Raw genomic sequence first — 23638 nt, 5'->3', positions numbered from 1 at the left:
GACAAACATTTATTCCATTTAGTCTTTTGTTGGGATTAAAGTGTGAGACAGAGTTGATATATGGACTCTTGCACTGCTTTATACGTATTGACTGAGGTGTCTGGGTTCATGCAGTACTTTTCCAATACCGAATGTCTGCGAGTGAATCAAATCATTTTCACTCTTAAGTTAACTTCGTCCTCCCTTTTCAGTCTGACAGTAACAGTCAAGATAATGGGGACAGATAAGGCCACGCAGTCTGTGTTCAGCTCAGTCTGACAGCATTTTTTTAAGCCACTTCTTGAAATCTGTAAATCTTGACATGTGAGATCAAATGCGCTCTTGAGTTTCCCTGGAGCAAAATGTCCCTCCGATTGCTTTGTATGGCCCATGATTGTGATTTAGAGAGTGATAGAACTTGCTTTTATCTGAAAGACTAAATTTGTCTCTCTTTTCCTGTAGCCTAAAAGCAGTGACCACTCTTGAGTGTGCTGTGATAATTAATAAAGTGCACTGAATCAATTGTGTTTTCTTCCAGAAGACTGGGTGGAATAAGCCATTCCTCTTATATTACAGTACAGGAAAGAATGTGGCAGTCCGTTGACTCATTTGTTCATTACCTTTTTCCAGCTGTGTGGTAGATGAGATGGATTTCTCTGCAATGGAGCTGGATGAAGCCTTGAGAAAATTCCAGGCACATATCCGGGTGCAGGGAGAGGCACAGAAAGTCGGAGAGACTCATTGAAGCCTTCAGGTGAAAAACAGATCATTTTATGTGTTACCAAAAAATGTATATTATAATACATGATATATCATATTTTACTCTCCCTTTACTTGTTTAAAACCTTTTTGAGTACACTACCTGACAAAAGTCTTGTCGCCTATCCAAGTTAGGAGCAACAAATTCTATTATCTAATATTGTGGTATCAGAAGTGGCTTAAATGAAAGGCAAGGCCTCTAGATTACGCTTATTTTACCAAAATAAAATTGGTCATGCCTTGATTTTTAATTATTTAATTAGGACAGTAAGGTTTGACTTTGCTTAGACAAAAGTCTTGTCACTTAACAGAAATAATGTACAGTATAGAATATAGTCATGGTGCTGTGGAAAAGAATCATATTGTGTATGACTCTCATGAGCTTGGAGGACTGCATCCATTACATCTCTGCAATGACTCATTCCAGTCATCTGGAATGGCAAAGAAAGCGTTCTTGCAAGACTCCCAGAGATCGTCAAGATTTTTTGAATTCATCTTCAATGCCTCCTCCTTCATCTTACCACAGAATGCTCTATAATGTTCATGTCTGGTGACTGGGCTGGCCAATCTTGGAGTACCTTGACCTACTTTGCTTTCAGATCTTTGAGGTTGAGGCTGAGTATGAGAAGAAGTGATATTCTTTTTAAGAATTTGCCCTCTCTTGTGTTTGTAATGCAATTGGGCACAAATGTCTTGATACCTCGGGCTGTTGATGTTGATATCCACTCATATCCAGGTTCCAATAGGTCTTCTGCAGTATTGTGATGACTGGGATGCAACAGATGATTCATTGGAAAAATCTTTTGCCACTTTTCCAAATGATCAACTAGAAGTCAAGTTATTATTTGTTGCTCTTACAACTGGGATTGATGACAAGACTTGTCAGGTAGTGTATCTTCACAAAAAAAGATATTTTGAGGAAAGCTGAAAATCTGTAACCATTGACTTTGTAGGAAGACTGATACTATGGAGGTCAGTGTTTACAGGTTTCAAATTTTTTACTTCAGTATAAAATATTATGGGGGTTCAACAGAATAGAGAAACTTAAAAAGGTTTATAACCACTTGAGGTGAGCAAATGGTGAGATTTTTTTTTTTTGGGTGGACTCTCCATTTAAAAGGGATACAGTATGAAAAATAGTATGATTACAACCTCCGCAGTGGTTTATTTTGAATGATTTTGTGAACTGACTAATAAATTGATTAAAAGATTCAGGGATTCATAATCACAATAATATTTTATAATGAACATGCTGAAAAATCTTTCAGTCCATAATTTAAATATTGGTCTGTTCTACAGAATGACAGAATGAATACTTGGATATACTTGGATATATATTAAAATATTTTATTATTTTTTGGTTTTAAATTTTATTGTGCTCGACAACCCCACTTGTAGCTAGTTTTAATCTTACTAACAAGTCTGAACAAAGTATTCACTAAATTCACTTTTCAGTTACAAAAAGCAACAGCCTTTTGCCAAAGCATTACAAAATAAGTGGGAAGTATCATAACAAATTTTGGACACAAGTGTTCACAAATGATGCATTTGAATGTAGGCGGAAACTAGAGTTGTGAATCACAATTTCTTGAATTAATGTTTAAACAAAAAATGATGTGTAACTGACTTGTCTACTAGTTTAACAAATGCCTGGAAAACTAAAAGAACAGCTTAAAAACATATATATAAATTATTCATTGACAGTATCGTTACAAAATCTATCAGTCAAAAATGTTGCTATGTATGCAATGTGAATATTATGATCACTGTAGCATTAAAAAAAATATGAAATAAACGTGTAGCAGCAGCAGTATACTTTGACTTACCGGTAAGTAAAATCAGCTTGAAGTAATTTTTTTTTTAAGCTGTCCCTTAAAAGGTAACTCAGCCAGAAATGAAATTAACTCACATTTACTCACTGGTTTTTAATTTTCATAAGTTTCTTTTTTCTGTTAAACAGAAAACCTATAACCATTGACTGCATAGTAGAAAGACAAATACTATGAAAGTGAATTGCTAGTGGTTTTCGGCTTTCTTCAAATTATCTTTCCTTTGGCTCAAAAGAATAAGAAAGTCAACCAGGTGTAAACCAGTAAAGTGTGAGTAAATGACGACAGGTATTTTATTTTTGGATGAATTGCCCCTTCTCCATCAGATTCTTGATGATTTGCACAATGGATCGTTAGCATTTTCTCTTAAACCTTTTTAATGTCAAGTAAGAAGCAAGAGACCATTTATCTGGCATTCATTAGATTTCATAAAACAGACAAAAAAACCTCTCTCAGCCCACAGAGAACATTGTTCGATCGGTTCTCAAGGACTGTCTGTCATTTGAGCAATCGCAGGAGCTTACAAACGTGCACCAAGATCGTCTGCTAGACCTCAAAAATAATGTTATAGCTAAACCCTTTCAGCAAGACGTATTCTTTCCGAATGAACTGTTTAAAGACCACTCAAGTGTTATCTGAAGAACATAGCTCTGTTTTAGCTCAGTTTTAGCATCGTCCCATCCTGCTGGAGCATCTAGAACCGATTAGTCACCTGAACAGCTATTGATTCAGCGGAACTGGCATGCCATATTCATTTGTTTCTTTTTTGTTATTTGTTGTTGTTGTTTTTTCCATTCAGTCAGCGATACTGCACTCTGCAACCCGGGGGTAGTGCGGCAGTTTAGGAACCCAGATACCATCTTCATCCTGGCGTTCGCCATCATACTCCTCAACACAGATTATGTACAGCCCAAATGTGAAGCCGGAGAGGAAGATGAAACTAGAGGACTTTGTGAAGAACCTTCGCGGATAAGATTCATATTCGGGGGGGGGTTCTGTTACCAGTTACACAGTAGTATGAGCAGCATCACATTTTTTCTAGGGACTTACGCATAGTTATTATCAAAAAAAGTTATTATTATGAAGGAAAAAAATTCCACATTTTGTTCAATTTGGGATCATCATAATTGATGAGCGCTTAGTGTTTGTCTTTTGTCAACAAAAATTGAAGCCAGTCATGTCTAGTAAGTTTTGAAGAACAAATTACCATCTAATTACATTTTTATGTTGATCAAGATGATAGTGTTCCATCCAGTAATACAGTTGCTTTCTTTTTTTCAAAAGGGTTAAATGTTGGGATCTCTGCATTGAGATACATTTGAAGGCAAATTTATTAGCTGTGAATTTGTGAAACCTGTGAATTTTTAAAATATTTTTTCAAATTATTTCCCAAAGTGGTGTTTAGCAAGAAAATGTTTACTGTATTTCCTTTTTTTCTTCTAGAGAAAGTCTTAGTAATTTTAGTTTGGCTAAAATAAAAACCTTTTTAAGGTCAATAATATTAGCCTTCTTAAGTTTTTTTTTTTCAGTCAAACAACTCTTGTTCAATTACTTGTCGCTTAAGTGTAGTTAAACTAATGTCTTTTTTCCTTTTTACTTATTTAAAAAGTCAAAAACACATACATTCATTAATCACACACACACACACCTATATATATATATATATATATATATATATATATATATATATATATATATATATATATATATATATATATATAGTTTAAGTCAGAATTATTAGCCTCCCTGAATTATTAGCCCCTGTTGTTATTTTCTCCCCATTTTCTGTTTAATGGAGAGAAGTATTTTTCAACGCATTTCTAAACATAATAACTTCTAATAGCTGATTTATTTTATCTTGCCATAATGACTATTTTTCAAGAAACTTCTATACAGCTTAAAGGACATTTAAAGGCTTAATTAGGTTAAACTAGCAGGTTAGAGTAATTAGGCAATTATTGTAAAATAATGGTTTGTTCTGATGGTTTGTCTATCAGAAAAAAATATAGGATAAAATGGCTATATAATTTTGACCTTAAAAAATGGTTTTTTAAAAAAATTAAAAACTGCTTTTATTCCAGCCGAAATTAAAAACAAATAAGACTTTCTCAAGAATAGAAAATATTATCAGACATACTATGAAAAATTCCTTGCTCTGTTTAACATCATTTGGGAAATATTTAAAAAAGAAAAGAGAATTCAAAGGGGGGCTAATAATTCTGACTTCAACTGTATAAAAACAAAGTGCTTTAACTTGTGTACATATAAACAAAGACAAAAAAATATATAAAATGAAGACAACTTCTTAGTATAAATTATATTTGGCTTTGGAAGTAATTTATGAAGGACGCCACATGGTAGTGAACTTGGACCCAGAAAACCATTTAAGTGAAGTCCTTATTTTTTCCAGATTTAGGAAATGCTACACATCATTGGACCACTGTTTTAAAAAAAGGGGAAATGATTGTTTCTAATTGATTAAAATCAAGCGTCTTGATAAATAAAGGCAATGCAGTCCAATTAACTTTTTGACATTACTATTTTCATATACAATACCAAAGACAGCAGTTAAGGGATTTACACAAACATCTTTACAAAATATTGTGGAGTAATATAAAAAAATACTTGACCAAAATACAGATAATCTGGGACACAACCAAAACTTATGGACTCATGTGGCTGCTTGTACAAATGAGGTCAACAGAGGAATACATCCTTGCCAGCTTGGCCTTGGAAATGATTGGCCTTGGAAAAGTCCTCGTCTGTCAAACTGATATTACTAGTAAACTATTTAACCTAGTTAAACCTTTAAACTACACTTTAAGCTGAATAGTAATATTTAGCAAAATAACTAGTAAAATATTATGTACTACCATCAGAGGGGGGGGGGTGTTGAAAATCTATGCATTAAACTGCACTTTTTAAAAAGGATTAATATTTCAAAGGAGGTCTAGTAAGTTTGCCTTCAGTATGTGTGCTTAAATGTGTGCATCTTTTGGTTTGCCTTCTTATGTGAAATTGCTGTATTTTAATTTTCCGGTAGCATTAATTTAAATCACTTTTATGACTGATCCTGATTGGTCCTTTTGTTTGCATTCAAAGTTCTAATTGAATTCACAAAGAGAACCAAATAGACCTAAGTTAGAGTTAAATTTAGATAGAACCTTTTTGTTTCTAAATAAAAAAAAAAATCCCAAAGTATACACAACAGATGTCCTAAATATTTATATGTTTCTTTATTCATAGGAGTGGACGATGGAGAGGACATCCCGAGAGAGATGTTAGTGGGCATCTATGAGCGAATTCGTAAACGGGAGCTTAAGACGAATGAAGACCACGTGTCCCAGGTGCAGAGGTGGAGAAACTCATCGTGGGCAAAAAGCCGGTGAGTGCCATTGTCGCTTTTGACTATCCAAGGCATTTTGCAGCGGCGTCATTGTAAGACAAGTCCATTTCTATCCATCATGTTGTGAACTTACATTGACCCTCATTCTAGAAACGACCCTTTATCGATTGCTGTCATGGTCCATTGGTGTCAAATGATCCACGATCGTTGGTTAAGCATGTTTCTTTCCTCAGGCTCCTCATGCTTTCTCTATTCTGTGTAGATCTATAGGTTTTTTTTTTTATCTGGTCAGTTCGTCTGCAAAAAGGCCCATTCAGCTAAAATTTGTATGTTCAAAAAGATAAGAATCAATGAAAACTTATTTTTATTTTTTACTGCTTTTATTTTATTTTAAATCGTGTTGCCAAACAATTTCATGCTGTGCCATGTTGCCAAGATATTATAAGCATTGTATGATTGGGCTTTAATAAAAGGGGCACCTATTATGCACAATCACTTTTATCAGTATTTTAAAGCACAGTTGTGTGGTAACAGTGTAAATTTAGCCAGACTCTAATTCTATTTTTTAATAATCACACTTGATAAAAATATCTGCGGAAACACTTTGGTTGACATTCTCTCTTTATAACGTGTCAACAGAGGGGGAAATCCACGCCAATTAGTGACAATCTGTTCCTCATTAGCATAAAGTTTCACCGTACCTGCTGTCAGCAATTTAGAGTATTCTAAATGCGGAGTTTTAGGGCGCACAAAATGAACACTGTAGTCTCCATAGTACATAATATAGGTCCCCTTTAATGTACAGCTTAATAAAGTAATTTGTGTGCTAATAAAGTAAGAAGATGAAGGTTGGCATTAGTAGTTCTCTAGCTTTTTGCAAAGTACAAGTTTTGATCTTATTTTGTTCAATTTTGGGTGGGGATTGCTCTTGTTTGTTATTTTGTGGCAATATCGGGCAACTACTTCATCGCCTACACTTTAACTGACAGGCATATATTACAAAGGTGTGGTGGATAACTTCCACTCGAAGAAGAAAAAAAATGACCTATTTTCTGTTGGTTAAATTGTGTTTCTGACACCAGCAAAATGTAGTTTTTGTTTTAAAGATGACTTATGGACAGAAAGTCAACCAGATGATGCCATTTAAAGGGATAGTTTATTGCTGAAGAGACTATATTTGGTAAAACAAATGCGATGACTATCTTAGATTATCTGTTGAAACTCTATCAAACGCTGTAAAACTGTACTAAAATAACCTTGTATAATAGATCTGTAGAAAACCTGAAATAAAACCACTGGCTATGCTATTTCGTTAAGTTAATAGTTTTAGTAGTAGTTAGCTAACCAAACAAAATTCATAAACATTCATGTAGTGCATAATATAGAGCATATATTCTTATTTATCATTAATTGACTAACTCTTATTGATAAAAATGAATACAGCAGTATAATGTTACTATTACTATGCCCCAAACTTTTTAAACCCTGCCCACAGACATATTTGCAAACATTTTTTTTATTCCTCAAGAGACATGACATTGAGTCTTTGAGGTTCTTTATTTATAAGATGCTCTTCTTTATGACAGATCTAATATCTTAAATTATCACAGTGTGTGACTGCAATTGTGTGCATGTATGGTCATGTAACTATAAGAACTTATTTAGAGGAGGCAGCATGTTTAGTGTAATGCAAATGTAACGACAGACATGCTTTTAATATTTTGTTTGCTATAATGTATTTTGAAATATATTATGACATTTTTAATAATTGCTTTATTATTCTAATGTACAAAACAGAGCTTCCAACCTTACGAGGGAAACATATTCTTTATTTACTGTATATGTAGATGCTATGTTGTTGTGGCATATATATATATATATATAATATATATATATATATATATATATATATATATATATATTATATATATATAATATAGTATCTACAAATATTTAGTATCTACAAAAAAGTATCTATTGCTACAAATAGCTACTAAAAGAAGGCTTTAGAGTATTATATTTGTGCATATAAGTTAGTCAGTACTAAGCCAAATTTGCAGCTAATCAAACAAAAATAACTTATGATAATGATCCAAAATTAGTACATCCAAATTAATTTGTTAGGGAAAAATGTAAATAAAAAAAATCACAGAGCAAAATACAAGAGAAACAAAAAAGATCTAAATTTTGTTGAAAAAAGTTTGTTTTCCCATTAATTAAATGTATTATCTTCCTATTTCTAAAGACATTTGGTGACCAAAAACATTATTTTAATAAATATGTACATTTAATAAATCTGTTTTGTTCAAATGCATCAAAAATATATGACCTATATTCATTGAGAAATGGATAAAAATAATCATTTCCGAAACAAAGTTATGGAAATGGAAAGACTCAGTTATGCCGAGCACTGTACATATATATCACCTTTCAAGTTTTGAGGTATTTTAAATTTGGGTTTTTAGATATTTTAAAAATGATAATAATAATATTAAAACATTTTTCAAAACATTTTCACAGTATTACCATTTGACATTCTATTTGAATAAATTATAAAATGTGATTTTTTTTCTGCAAAGCTGAATTTTAGTCATGATCCCGTGTGTTTAATCAATTAAAAACATGAATATTGTCACTTATAATAATTTTTTGAAGTAGCTGCAAAAATTTAATGTAATCTGTTAAAGGCTAAAACCGAATTTATTGGCAGTCTTCAGGGATCTGCATTAATTATACATTTTAAAACAACAAAAAAATGTGAATATTGACGCAAAGTATTATTTAATATAACTGTTTTCTGTATTAATATATTATGAAATTTCATTTATTTCTTTGGCATTATTATTATTATTTTATGTTTTTTATTATTATGAATATGTTGTATGAATTATGTTGTTGTTGTTGTAGAGTATTATAGCTAAAAATTGAACACCTGAAATAAAAAATATTACTTCTATTTAGGTTTTATTTTAGGTTTATGATACAAATCCAATTAGAACCACTTGTTTAGGAAACAAAGTAAGTCTCTCATATAGTAATATCTACTAAAAGATCGAAAATATCACTTACTAAAACAGAATTGCACATTAATCATATAAACATTAGCATATTATTCAATAATATTACTGAAATTTAATATAAAAACTATATACAGTTGAATTCAGAACTATTAGCCCCCCTGAATTATTAGCCCCCCTGTTTATTTTTTACCCCAATTTCTGTTTAACGGAGAGATTTTTTCAGCACATTTCTAAACATAATAATTTTAATAACTCATTTCTTATAACTGATTTATTTATCTTTGCCATGATGACAGTACATAATATTTGACTAGATATTTTCAAGGACACTTCTATACAGTGACATTTAAGGCTTAACTAGGTTAATTAGGTGAAACTAGAGAGGTTAGGGTAATTAGGCAAGTTATTGTATACGATGATTTGTTCTGTAGACAATCGGAAAAAAATAAAGCTTAAAGGGGCTAATAATATTGACCTTAAATTATTTTTAAAAAATTAAAAACTGCTTTTATTCTATAATCTAAAACAAATAAGAATTTCTCCAGAAGAAAAAATATGATCAGACGTACTGTAAAAATGTCCTTGCTCTGTTAAACATCATTGAGAAAATATTTAAAAAAGGAAAAAATTCAAAGGGGGGCTAATAATTCTGACTTCAACTATATATATTTATACATGAGTAAATAAATAGACTCAACAATGGGCTAAAAATCTGTGGATTCTGTATGGGTTTACTTATGATTAATGTAACATGTTTGCCTTGATTAAAACCTGTTAACATAACACATTTTTGCTTCTTCTTTTTTTGCTATTTTGTACATTATCCACACAAGATAAATACAATACCTCATAGCCTTCCAGCACAACTGCTAGTCTCTCCCAAGACTAAACTAAGCGAAGCTGTTTCCATAATGAACTGGCGTCTTCATTACCACACCTAGAGCCTGTCACACTGCTGAACGTGGAGCCGCTGTGGGTTTTCAGAGCTGAAATAATTAACATTTAAGCCTTAATGGAAGCGACACACATGACTTAGTCACCAGGAAAACCTTCTCCCCGGTGTATCTCCCACAAATCTTCAGAGAGGACATAATGGAGGTGTCCCGTGGAGCTCAAATAGAAGCTGCTGTGCCCCAAATCACTGCATCCCGGCTGCTGTAATTAGGTTTTCTCCAAACGGGCCAGAGACCGTTCCTGTCAACAGTTTCAAACGGCAGCAGTTTGGCTCCTCATTAACCTCTTTTCTCACCTCATTCATCCACACAGCTCACTTCTGACAGGTAGAACGGAGGGTGGTCTTCATAACGAGAAAGAGACACCACTGTCTGACCTTCAAGACTCCCTTCAGTTCATTTACTATGATACTCACTTACTCATCTGTCTCATTTTTCATTTTCAGATCGGCTCTCTGCATCACGGCCTCGGATGTGTAAGTATTATGCTCACTGTTTTTTGGCCTTTCTGTGTTATTATTAAGTAGCTTCGGTATGGAAATAGTGATTACAAGAGTTGTTTTTAGTTAAATTATTTTGAGATATTTTTGTCACATACACTCAGCGGCCAATTTAGTAGGTACACCTTACTAGTACCTAGTTGAAACCCCTTTTGCTTTCAGAACAGCCTTAATCCTTCGTGGCATAGATTCAACAAGGTACTGGAAATATTCCTCAGAGATTTTGGTCCATATTGACATGATAGCATCACGTAGTTCCTGCAGATTTGACTGCTGCACATCCATGATGCAAATCTCCCGTTCCACCACATCCCAAAGGTCCTCTATTGGATTGAGATCTGGTGACTGTGGAGACCATTTGAGTACAGTGAACTCATTGTCATGTTCAAGAAACCAGTCTGAGATGGTTTGCATTTTATGACATGGCACGTTATCCTGATGGAATTAGCCATCAGAAGATTGTGATTCTCTGTAAATCCTAGAGATGGTTGTGCGTGAAAAATCCCAATATATTAGCAGTTTTTGAAATACTCAAACCAGCCCATCTTGCACCAACAACCATGCCATGTTCAAAGCCATATTCACCTTTCTTCCCCGTTCTGATGCTCGGTTTGAACTGCAGCAGATTGTCTTGACCATGCCTACATGCCTAAATGCATTTAGTTGCTGCCATGTGATTTGCTGATTAGAAATTTGCGTTAACGAGCAGTTGGAGAGGTGTACCTAATAAAGTGGCTGGTGAATGTATTATTAGTTTGAAATTACCGACTAATTTAATGCATTATAAAATGACCTTTTTTTTTTTAAAGCTAAAATTAGCTATGATCTGCATTTGTTTAATGGAACTATACATATACAAAACTATTTATTTTTACTTTTTATATAAATTAAAAAGTAAAATTAAAACAGGAATATTATAATAGGTTATTATGATTTTAAAATAACTGCTTTTTATATAAGTTTTATACCAATAAGTTCAGTAAGTCAATTACTGAAGTAAACACTGAAAATGTTATTCAAAATTAAATAACAAAAATATTTCTTAATTTATTGAAATGACGGTTTTCTGTTTGAACCCAAACTTGTATTGTTTAATAAATTATACAGTAAGCATTATACCATAGTATTCTACACTCTAGTCACTTTTTAAATTTGTTTCAATTTCTTTTTATAATAAAGAAATAATAAAAACTTAATAGTCTCTTTAAATACAGCTTATTTTCACCATAGTTTGCCAAATATACTGTGTAGATTACATATAGTATACTGCTTCAGTAGTACGTCATATGCTAATATGATTTTCTCAGCATGCTATTTGCCAGATATGGCCTAATCAATATTTTTGTCTCACACACATAGGTTCTTTCTCTGCCACATCGCAGACTGGTCTGTTACTGCAGACTCTTTGAAGTGCCGGACCCCAACAAACCTCAAAAACTGGGTCTCCACCAGAGAGAAATCTTCCTGTTCAATGACCTTCTCGTGGTAAGAAAGCACACGTCATAACCTATTAGTGCATTATGAGGAACAACAGGAAAAAATGACACCCCGAAAGTCTTACATCATAACCTTTTTGTGTTATGTTGTTATGTTCCTGCTGTTATGATTGTGTAAGATGTATTTAGTCCAGTTCTAGGTCAGCAAGTGTACGTCATGTGTCCTAAAGACAGTCAGAATGTGTCAGCTTTTCAGAATGCCCGAAGAGAAGAGGGTAATTGGAAACAGATGGGGTCCTAATGTGACATGCTTTTTTTTCTCTTTTTTCAGGTCACTAAGATTTTCCAGAAGAAGAAGAATTCGGTGACGTACAGCTTCAGGCAGTCCTTTTCTCTCTACGGGATGCAGGTGCTGCTGTTTGAAAACCAGTGTAAGTGCCTGAAGTGGAGGGTCAGCAACCTTTTGACTCCCTTTCTGGGTGATTTACCTTGTTGTGGGAATGGGTGGACTACCAATAAAAAAAAAACTTGTTAAATATATTTGCTGAAAAGATGCATGAAATATGAAGGCAAAATTTGTAACATGTTGTCTCAAACACACACACACACACTCTAAAAATGCAGGGTTCCATTTTCATTCATGTTGTCCCAACACAAATCGATTAAGTTAACATAATTGTTTTTACAAATTTAAATGGATTGAACATAAAACAATTAAGTTTTCCCCCCAAAACGTAAGAATTGTGTTGCTTCGACTCATTTTTAAGTCTCAATCTTTTGAGTGACACACATACAGTACTGTATATAATGTGAAAAAAATGATATACTGTATATCTTTTGCCAAAATGTAGACATTTTAGACATATTCAGCTCAAAATGACTAAAACAGGGTTTCTGTTGTCTCTTAAAATTCTCAGAACGTTTTTAAGAATTTAAGGCCTTAAAAGGCCACGAACTCCCCCCCACCCCCCCTTTCGGTTCAAGTCTACCTCAAAATTTAAAAAAAAAATACTTCATGATGGGCGTGGAGCGCTGTGAGCAAAGGGAGGAGTGGGCATGGCCGGCAGAGCAGGGGGAGAAAGAGGGGAGCGAACAACTGTTGTCAGTTGGCTCCCAAAATGAGACACAAACTGTGAGGAGACGCATGATGTTATAGTTTACAAAGTTAAAATGCAAAGAAATAAATGCCCTGGTTCATGTTATTCGTAATTTCATATAAACATAATCACAATTTGTTACATCATTATAAAGATAATCGTGTTTATATAAACAATATAAATGGGGAGGACTTCTCTCCTCCTGAATCTCCAGGTTTGAGTGTATACACAGTGGATAGCAGTGCAGCTGGTCTCTTGTCTCCGTTTCTATTCCAACCATTAACCCTGGAGGTAATCAGGAGGATTTTAAACATAGTCGAACTCAGGAACACGAATAGGTGATGTGTCTGAATGATAATGAACTCAACTGATAAAAAGACAAAATCCGCCATTCTCCAATTCTTGTACAGCTCTACTGCAAAAATGCTTGCTCCACACAAACAGCTTTGCTGTATCAGCCCTGACAGCATTGCAGGGAGAAACATCCAACAAACCTCATGGATCATGAAAACAAACACATACGACCCTTCTTGAACGGCTAAATATTGCATGCCGTGCACAGACACGATCTTACCCAGTCATGGGTCTCACAGCTTGGCAGGTTTGCCTTACCTTCAGAAAGTAAGATGACATTAGCTGACAACAGCTCAGAATTATCCAGTTTTCCCCACAATTAAAGCTAACAGGTGCTAACGCTGACTTAACTGATGCTGAACACACACAAATCTGTTAAAATCTCCAAAAAGTACTCAAGGCTTTCATGAACCTTTAAATCAAAGCAGAAAGTCTTTAAATTAGTTATTAAAGTTATTAAATTATATGTGCAAGCAATGGAAATAAAATGTTGGGTTATGAGATCAAATGAATTTTGAAGTACCATGTATAATAAAGTGCTTTGAGAACATGTTTATATTAATAATAAAAACACAATCTGTATGTACAAGAAAGGTTCTATGTTTAATCCCAATTGAGGCTTTGGTTATTCAAATTATTTAGGATAATATTGATTAAAGACAAGAAAAATTGTGGCAATATATTACATTGAAATGTATAAATAATTGCATTTCATTATTGTTCACACCTAGTCTTACTATCATGTCAAGAAATAAGCATGGTTTTCACTACACTTGAAAACACACAACAGGCGGTAAAGGTCATAAAAAATACGATACGTGATCGGAAACAAATGAATTCTGAAAGTATTATGTATTACAGTATGCTTTCTCTCAAGAAGATTAAAATATCTGTCAGAAGTGCTGGTGAAATGTGAGAATATCGATCTGTGCGTCACTCTGAAAAGGGCACGTCTGAGCGCTGTCAGCATCCGCCAGTCTGTAAATATTCCTCTCCCACTGCTTTTTTTTTTCAGATTACCCCAATGGAGTGCGTCTCACTTCAGCTCTTCCAGGCGCAGACATCAAGGTTCTCATTAACTTCAACGCCCCAAACCCGCAAGACCGCAAGAAGTTCACAGATGACCTGCGCGAGTCCATTGCAGAGGTGCAGGAGATGGAGAAATACAGAATAGAGTGTAAGGCTCTCAATTTGCTTTCATTACGCAAAAGCAGGGCTGTCAAACTCAAATTAGAATAAGGGCCGATTCGGTGAAAATGTCCCCAAATTTGTCAAACCTTAGTTTCCTTAAAATTACATTATTATAAACCATATTAACTACAACATAATTTTAAGAATATTCTAGCTCATTTTAGGAGTATTTAGACCTGTGTTTCCCAACCCTGTTCCTGGAGGCACACCAACAGTACATATTTTAAATGTCTTCCATTTCTGACCCATTAACTTCAGGTTTTGGAGTCTCTTATTATGTTCTGATTAGTTGATTCAGGTGTGTTTGATTAGGGAGAGGTTGGAAATGTGTACTGTTGGTGTGCTTTCAGGAGCATGGTTGGGAAACTCTGATTTAGACTAGGGTTGTCAAAAGTATCGACTTCAGTACTAATCGATACAGAAATTGGATCGCTGTTGAATACATTCAACAGATATGACTGATTGGCTCTGAAGATCATTGCTTCACCACTCTTCATCGATTTTCACTTGGTATCGATTGGTAGTGAAGCTGATACATTTGACAATGCTAATTTACACATTTTAAGTGTGTTTTCACTGTGGTTATCTTGGTTTAAATCAGGGCTATTCAATTAGTTTGGCATGGGGGCCAGTTCATGAACATCATCCCAAACGAAGGACCGGAGAGATGACATATGATGACACAACAACATATAAGAGCCCATATGTTGTATTTTTGCTCCTTAAGACACCCCAATGGCGTTTTCTACATTAAAATGTTTTTATATATTGTATTTTGAAACTACTTAACATCAGTGCATTGTACAATACAGGCTTTTTTTACAAACATATTGAAATATTGTATTTCAGAGCACAACAAAAGCAGTGCATTGCTTAAGTAGGCTTCTTCTACATTCAAACACATTCATGTGTTATATTTTGAACTGCATAACAATTATGGATGCAACAATTATAGATTTTGGTTGAACGATTATATAGTCTGAAGAGTAATCATGGTTTCACGGTTGTCACGTCTAATGTAAATTTAAGCTTTATATTAGCTAAGTAGCTATTTAGATTAACTGTTGTTATCATCTGTGTTCATAGATACATAGTCATTTTAATAATAATTAGTCTAACATATCTTTTGTTTACATTGCACTGAGGCACGTGCAACTCTTACCGATATAGCGTGAGATGTTTTCTACTGCATGCGCCCGGAAAGCCGCGAGCGCGTTGCTCCGCTTGCGCCCACATATTGGGATATATTTTTACATTAGAAATAACAAATTTGCACGCGGAAAAGATGTGATATGGGAATGGCCCGCTGCTATAGTTAATCCGGTGTGCATGCGTATTAGCCTCGATGTACAAGCTCAGAACTTTAAACTACCGCACAGTTGGCAACTTGGCGTAACTTTGTTTAATTGCGAATTGCATTAATAGTAAAATCTGCTAATCATTGCATCCATGATTACAATATCGGTGCATTGTACAAAAGGCCTTTTCTACAAACATATCCAAATGTTTTCGGCTGCCCGCATCACTCATTTATGGTGACTAACGCTCTGCGCAGCCGTCAACTGCAGCTCGTGCTGTATTGAACAGACGATGAAGTTGATGAACACTTCATAATCGTTTTTCGACTGAACTAAATTTATTTTTGATGTCTTGGTCACACTATTTGGAGGGCTAGAACAAATTGCCTTGGGTTCTTTACAGCCGGGTGAAACTTTACAGACACATTCTGGAGACACTAAAGTCTTAGCTTGCATCTTGTAAATGGGGTAAAACAGGTGCCCTTTAAGTTTTAAATTCTTCTTATTTAGTCTTTATCTGAATGCTTGTGTGCCTTGTGACATCATGAAAACAACAATTCTAATATTATGACATTATTATAGCAGATATTATGTTGCACACTCCAAGCTCCTCTACTTTTTCTACACTAAAATGTGCGAATACAGTTTATTTTAAAATAATATATATATTTATTTTATATTTTTGCTCAAATCATCCCTTGGCCGACTTTGATGTTTGCCACCTGTATGGGAATAGAAAAAATAAGTGTAAATGCATTTGAAATAACAGTAAATCTGGTGTGTTTTTTTGGTTTCAGCTGAATTGGAGAAGCAGAAAGGTGTAGTCCGTCCTAGCATTTCGCAGAGCTCAGGGTTGAAGAAAGAAACGGGGAACGGCAATTTGAGTCGGACCAGTCTAGATGATAGCTATGCCATGGGGGAAGGCCTAAAGAGAAGTGCCCTCAGCAGTTCCTTACGTGACCTTTCAGATGCAGGTGAGTTTACAGATCCACTGTAAGACATGACATGTGTCTTTGGCTTTATCTGTGTTACCCTGAGGTTATTTTGTGCATTCTTGTCTGAACAATATTTCACCTCTTGCCAAAGTAGAGCGCTGAATACTTGCTTCTAAATTGGTGTTTGTCCACATATATGAGCGTAGCCTCAATTATTTAGCAATTAGAGCTGGGTGGTATCTAAATTTTGACAGCATTAAACTATTTTTATGCTTTGGTTATATTTACCTAGATTTTCTAGTGTTTGTTATTGTTAATTAATAACCAAAATTATTAAAATGCACTGTAGAAAATGCTGGGTTCCACACAATCTATTTGTGTTGGGACAACATAAATTAAGTTAACTTCAGCTTCACAAATTTAAGTGCATTTAACATAAAACAATTAAGTTGTCCCCCCCCAAAAAAATAAAGAATGGTGTTAGCTCATTTTAAATAAGTAGTTTGAACAAACAGCAACTGTAATTTCTCAGCAATTTAAATGAATCTAAAATAAAATAAAAGCTGATATATTAGGTGAAAACAGAATTGCCAAACAAAAATGTCTACTGAAATAATCAATATTTATTATTATTACCTTATATATTTTTAAACGCCTACCATACTCTATCCACGCAAGGGTGTTTCTATAATTAAAATTAAAATAATAATGTTTTATATATACACAATCCCGTAGCCAGCCTATTATAAGGGGTGGTTCTTTTTTTCATCAATAAGTAGACCTTTTTGCAGTTATTCGAGGTTCAAATACTGCATTTTAGTGACATTTTAAGCACTAATTTATGATGGATTACCTTGTCTGATGGTTATTGGCACACTTTTTGATGCAACAAAATACTTGTCAAAGTGCTTATCATACTTTTTTTTTTATTTTTTTTTTACAAAAGTTATTAAAGTTTTAAATATAATGTAATGAGATTAGAATTTAAAAAAATATGAAAAAAACCTATTTTTAAATGCTAATTTATTATCCATCATAAACTAACAAAAAATCTGTTAAAACTCAAAATTAAAGCAATTAAATTGAAATTAAACTAAATTAACTAAATTAATTATTAAAAATAACAAACTGGGCAGCTCATTTCCTCAGTCAGAATTTGTCCATTTTCTTTTCGGCTTAGTCCCTTTATTAATCCAGGGTCGCCACAGCAATACATCACTCATATGTGAACATACATAATAATAATAATAATAATTCCTTACATTTATATAGCGCTTTTCTTGACATTTAAAGCAATTTACACATTTTTGGGGGGAATCTCCTCATTCACCACCAGTCGAAAATAAGCTATATATAGCATATTTATAATTTATTATTTTAAAACCACTATATTAGCTCATATAACTAATAATCTGTATCATTTTTTTATTTCATATTTAAGAATTTAAATATTAATTTTTTTATATAATGCAAATTCTTAATTATAATGTTTAAAAATTAGTTTATTATCTTACTAATATAATTCTAATATTTATTTTATTTCTTAAAAAAATGCTGAAAAATATTATTATAGGATTAACCAATATCACCCAGCCCTATAATGAATGTCCCTCACCTTGTCTAACAAAGCTAGTTGCATCCTGCCAGCAAAATTATCCTCCACATTAGTTTTTCCCACTCTATAATTGAACCTTCACACATTTCACAAGCTGGGATGTTTTCTCGCCCTTTCTAACAGAACGTTTTGAGCCCTAAACATGGCAGTCACTACACAGGAAAAAGAACAACTAGTGTGAACTCGCATGCTTTCTGTTTTGGAACGAACAGTTAACAGTTTAGTCTCACTTTGTTAGTGTAAACTGAACTCCAAGCACTATGCTTGTGAACCTGAGAGATATTTGGCGAAAGCTACAAACATCCCAATTCAACAATCCAGAAAAAATGAAAATGTGTGCAGCTACTTTTGAAAAATGTGTTAAAGGGACAGTTAGTTCAGCCAAAAATAAAAAAAATTCTGCCATCATTTACTCACCCTCAACCTACTCCAAACCTGTTTGACATTCTTTCATCTGTTAAACATGAGAATATATATTAAAGGATGCTGGAAAACAATAGCCATTGATTTTCATAGTATTTTTACCTCCACCATGGATGTCAATGGTTACCGGTTTACAACATTTTTCAAAATATCTTCTTGCGTTCAATAGATGAAAGAAGCTCATAAATGTTTAGAACCACTTGAGGGTGAGTAAATTATTAGTAAACTTTTATTTTTGGATGAACAAATTATTTAAGGTGAAAGTACATGTATAGTAGTTGATTATCATTATTCAGTTGTTTAATAATTATTTCAGGTTGATAATTGTCTCATACGGCCAGTCTGGGCTGTTATGTTACATTTGTATTTGTCTATACATCAAAAAATACTAAAGATTTATTCTTTGCTCTTTATGCTTGTTTTTGTGTAGTTGCGTAATTTGTGATGATGTGTAGGGATTATAGGCTGCATGATATTGAAAAACAAAACTGATATTTCAATATTTACTTTACTTTGATATAAAAATATATAGTAATGTTCACCAGAAGACACAACACTTGTGAACCTGAGGGTTAAATAATAGTATTGTAAAAAAAAAATAATAATACATATATATATATATATATATATATATATATATATATCAATATTTCCCAAATTTTGTTTAAAAAAGCAAGGAAATTTTCATAGTATGTCCGATAATATTTTTTTCTTCTGGAGAAAGTCTTATTTGTTTTATTTCGGCTAGAATAAAAGCAGTTATTGTTATACAATAACTTGCCAAATTCTCTATTCTCTAAGCCTTTGAATGTCACTTTAAGCTAAATTCTAGAGTCTTGAAAAATATATAGTCAAATATTATGTACTGTATCATGACAATGATAAAATAAATCAGTTAAATCATTTCTAACCAGTTTAGAAATGTGTTGAAAAAATCTTCTCTCCGTTTAACAGAAATTGGGGAAAAAATAAACAGGGGGGCTAATAATGCTGACTTCAACTGTATTTGTAAAGCATTAATTAATCTTAAATATAAGTTGAAGTTTTTCTCCAGGTATCTCTATATGTGACCATACTGTGATGTTAGTTCTTATATAGAGCCCATTCCCACTATTTTGACTGATATGCTATAGCATGAAATTGTAAGTTTTTTTATGATTAATTTAATACAAATTAATTCATACTGTACTGCATACTAAAATGTGACTTGCTTATTATTACCTAGATAATAAATATTACTTGTATATTAAAATCAATTACAATTATTGAATTTTTTAGTACAGCTGTACATTTAGAATAATTATGTCGATTATAGGTCATTCATAAAATGCCAATGGTTACTGCCATTTTAAGAGTCAACATACAGGCAAAATAAAATTAATACAAGTGGCTCCTGATGAAACACAATCTGATGTGTCTTATGAAGCAAAACAATGTTCACAGGAGTTTTTAATTCAAGTTCCTGACACATTATGACATACGCTTCATCCCAATTCGCTAACTTATACTACACCCTAAAAGCATATACATTTGAGTGTGTAACAGAAGAGTATGCAAGCTTTGGAACATACTACTTCCTCGTTAACAGATTTAACGAGTTAACAGAGTTATGTTGCTTAGTTATGTCCCCTGTCAATTATCTCAACACAGCAGCAGGATAATCTGTCGTTCACTAGTCTTTCATGCAGAGAAATCTCCTCAGGTCTTTGGATATTTAAGTTAACGTCCAAACATATCTTGATATAAGTTCACGTTGTTGTTGCAGATGAAATATAACAAGTAAAATGCTTTATAAAATATTTTCCAGTAGGCTAAATATTAATTAATGGTCATTCAAAGTACTTTACTGAAGCCTCTCTACTTGAGGGTTGGTCTCGCGCATCCGCCATGTATGTAGTTTATTTATTTTACCCGAGTTTGTAGTTTTAAATCAAATTTATGTCCAATGCGCAATGTATTGTGGGCAATATTAGCGGTTAGAGTATGGATGGTTCTACACTTAGAATTTTTACCGGAAATAGTAAACCATCTGGGAACCTTGGCATATCTTTTCAACATACTGTGATTTGGGACATACTAATTCTATTTTCGAATACTATTTAGGATGGATAGTATGCAAATTGGTATGCAGCAATACTATTTAACATCTATTTTGTTTTTTACTCTGTATGCATCACGAAGCACCACATAAAATCTTAACCCATAATCTAATATCAGTTTCAATTTCAATACATATCGCAGCGCAAATAGGAATCTTCGGCTTCCTCATAGTCATCAAAACCCAGTTTGCTTATTGGCGCTTCGAGATTCTGAATCTGTCAAATTAGTACCAGTATATACCCTCATCCTCTGGCCCTTTAAAAGCTCCCAACCCAAACCCTCCCTTTATCAGAGCATATCTGCCTGCTTGGTGTTTCGATAGCGCCCCTGTAGGCAGGCAGGATATATACGCCTCTATATATCTGACTGTTCGAGCGTGCTCTAATCTATCATATTGCATGTCTCGCTCAGGCAAGCGGGGGCGCCGCAGCAGTGCAGGATCTCTAGACAGCAATATGGAAGTAAGTACTGTGATTTAGGACACAGGACCCCACAACAGGACGCTGTTCTGTGACAACGTTTTGCGACTTTGCTTTATTTATTTTCTCTAGTCTGCCTGCCATCTTTTCTTTTTTGCTCAATAGTTTCAGCTGCCTGTGTGTGTGTGGTGTTGTTTTTGGACTATGTAGGCCACCCTGCATGCATGGGCCGCCTGTTTCTTGTGGAGTTTATGTGGAATGAGGGGGAAATTCTGACCCCATGGCTCACATCACGTATCATAACATCTCCACGGTGCAACTTAGTCAGCATGACTCAACTAATGCAAACATCCCATGTCACGTAGCATGGGGCTGCGTGAGTGTGTGTGTGTGTGTTTTATTTTGCAAATGGTTTCGATTTGATTCCTGGTGGCATGTTTCACTTGGCCGCTTCAAGTGAACGATCGTTGCGTTGTAGTGTTCATTTCCTCATAACCACTTGACCTCTTCCTCTCCTGCACCTTTTTTTACCTCTTGGAATGCCTTGAAATTGTTTCCCAGTGTTTGTGCGGAGGAGCAATATAAACACAAGGGAGTATAGCATAGCAAAGGTGATGCTTTAACAGATTGGATTGTCATCTGTTTGGGTCTATCATGTGTGTTGGTTTGATTGGCAGTCCTGCAGGATGGTCAATATGCTCGCTTTAACATCACTAAACGCTGACTAATTTAATCTTGCCTGTTTCAGCTTCTGCATGTAATGCATGGCTTTCAGGGAATCTGCTTCAGTCTTTTTTGAAATGCATTAACTGTCGATGGATGCTCATGATGCATTTGTTTGAGTGCTGTGTGCTTGTTTTATAATACTGACTTAAATGGGATACTTTTAGAGTACTTTATATGGGATATTGTTTGTGGTATAAACAATGCTTTACTTTTTTCTGTTAGTATAACACTAATTTTCAAGGTTTTGGGGTCAAAACAATATACAATACAATATTTAATTTTGATTATAAGAAATTTAAAAAGCACTTTAACAAACCTTTCCAGCAACAAAATTTTGAATGATATTGTATCTGTATATCTGTACAGTGACATATATGAAATATATTAATAGAAATAAGAATTGTTTTTATATCATTCATTAAAGGTGCAGTATGTAAGTTTGATACCTAGTGGTTGAACTAGGTATTGCACTCCTGGATTAAAACAAACACAAGCACAGGATGTCAGATTGAGTAGCAACAGGAGTGTGTCTGATTATCGAGCCTAAAGGCGGATTTAAATCGTGTTCTAAATAAAAGCATCAGCATGCAATAGGAGTATTTTCATATTAAAAGAACTTTTTGTCCTAACCAATAGCTGAAATTTATATTTAAGAAACGGCTTCTATTTTTTGCACATTTGCAGCTGAACAACAGAAAACTTTGAACATGATCACCTCAGGTACTCGTCATGTGCTTTAATCAGTGTTAAATGCTAATAAAGTGAGTCTGAATGCCATTTCACATGACATTCATTGCCATACTACTGAAAGCAGCAGCAGATAGTTCACCTCAGATCTTGAAAAATCTATCTTGAAAAGTCTTTGCAAGCCAACACGTTTCAGTGTTTCGGCGTGTAAATATTTCATTTTTAATATGTATTAATTACATTATAAACCTAACCTTTTTGTTGGAGTTGAGTAAGTGCACTATTCTTTGCTTCTGAATGGCTGTTAAATTTGTGTCGTGTTTCGTCTGGTGCACACAGCCAAATTGCTTATCACTGCGAATTTCGTCATGTAGCGTGTTGTTAGGACATGTGGTTGCAATGTTATCTGCTCTCCTAATGTTTACGTTCGTAATATTTATATCACTCGATAATTAATAACCTCATGTGGAACTCTGAATCTGTGTCTCATTTCGGAGTCTGCTACTGTCCACCAGATGTCGCATTTCGGTCATGGACGCATGCTTTGAGAGCCTTTCTTGGTGTTTTCCACCAAGCGCAACTCAGGGTGCTGAAATATAATAGGCTAAAGTGGCACTGGGCGGGTTAAAAGAACTAAAACAATGACAGTGTTCTGGCACAGAAAACACACAAAAAAAGCAGAATAAATGACTTCACCTTTTTTAGATAAACAAGAATGTTCACTGCTAGCATATTATGGTATTTTTACAAGTCAAAAACTTACATACAGCACCTTTAAATTATTTCTAATATATTTTTTTTACTTTAAAAATGTTGGACTTTTTTCTAACATTTTAATGTTCCTGTTTATTTTTAATAAATTGTTCTGAATTTGTGCACTGTACATAACTGCTCAAATTTTCAGAATAACTAGTCAGTAAGTTGGATTGAAACATGACAAAAAATATTAATTCAGTTCAAGAATAAAATTG

General features: G+C 33.9%; 1 protein-coding gene across 1 annotated transcript in view; it reads left to right on the top strand.

Moving 5' to 3' along the window:
• Positions 1-23638, top strand: part of iqsec1b (IQ motif and Sec7 domain ArfGEF 1b) — a 359306-nt gene that overhangs the window by 331729 nt on the left and 3939 nt on the right. The window contains 13 exon segments of the mRNA XM_056468517.1: positions 610-709; positions 711-733; positions 3367-3379; positions 3381-3467; positions 3469-3559; positions 5817-5918; positions 5921-5952; positions 10333-10362; positions 11746-11871; positions 12154-12253; positions 14289-14450; positions 16560-16736; positions 21247-21296. Of these exon segments, the coding sequence (XP_056324492.1) occupies positions 610-709; positions 711-733; positions 3367-3379; positions 3381-3467; positions 3469-3559; positions 5817-5918; positions 5921-5952; positions 10333-10362; positions 11746-11871; positions 12154-12253; positions 14289-14450; positions 16560-16736; positions 21247-21296 (1093 nt within the window).

Source organism: Danio aesculapii, chromosome 11 (genome assembly GCF_903798145.1).
Source record: "Danio aesculapii chromosome 11, fDanAes4.1, whole genome shotgun sequence".
In the NCBI taxonomy this organism is placed as follows: Eukaryota; Metazoa; Chordata; class Actinopteri; order Cypriniformes; family Danionidae; genus Danio; species Danio aesculapii.
This window is presented reverse-complemented; position numbering and strand designations above follow the sequence as displayed.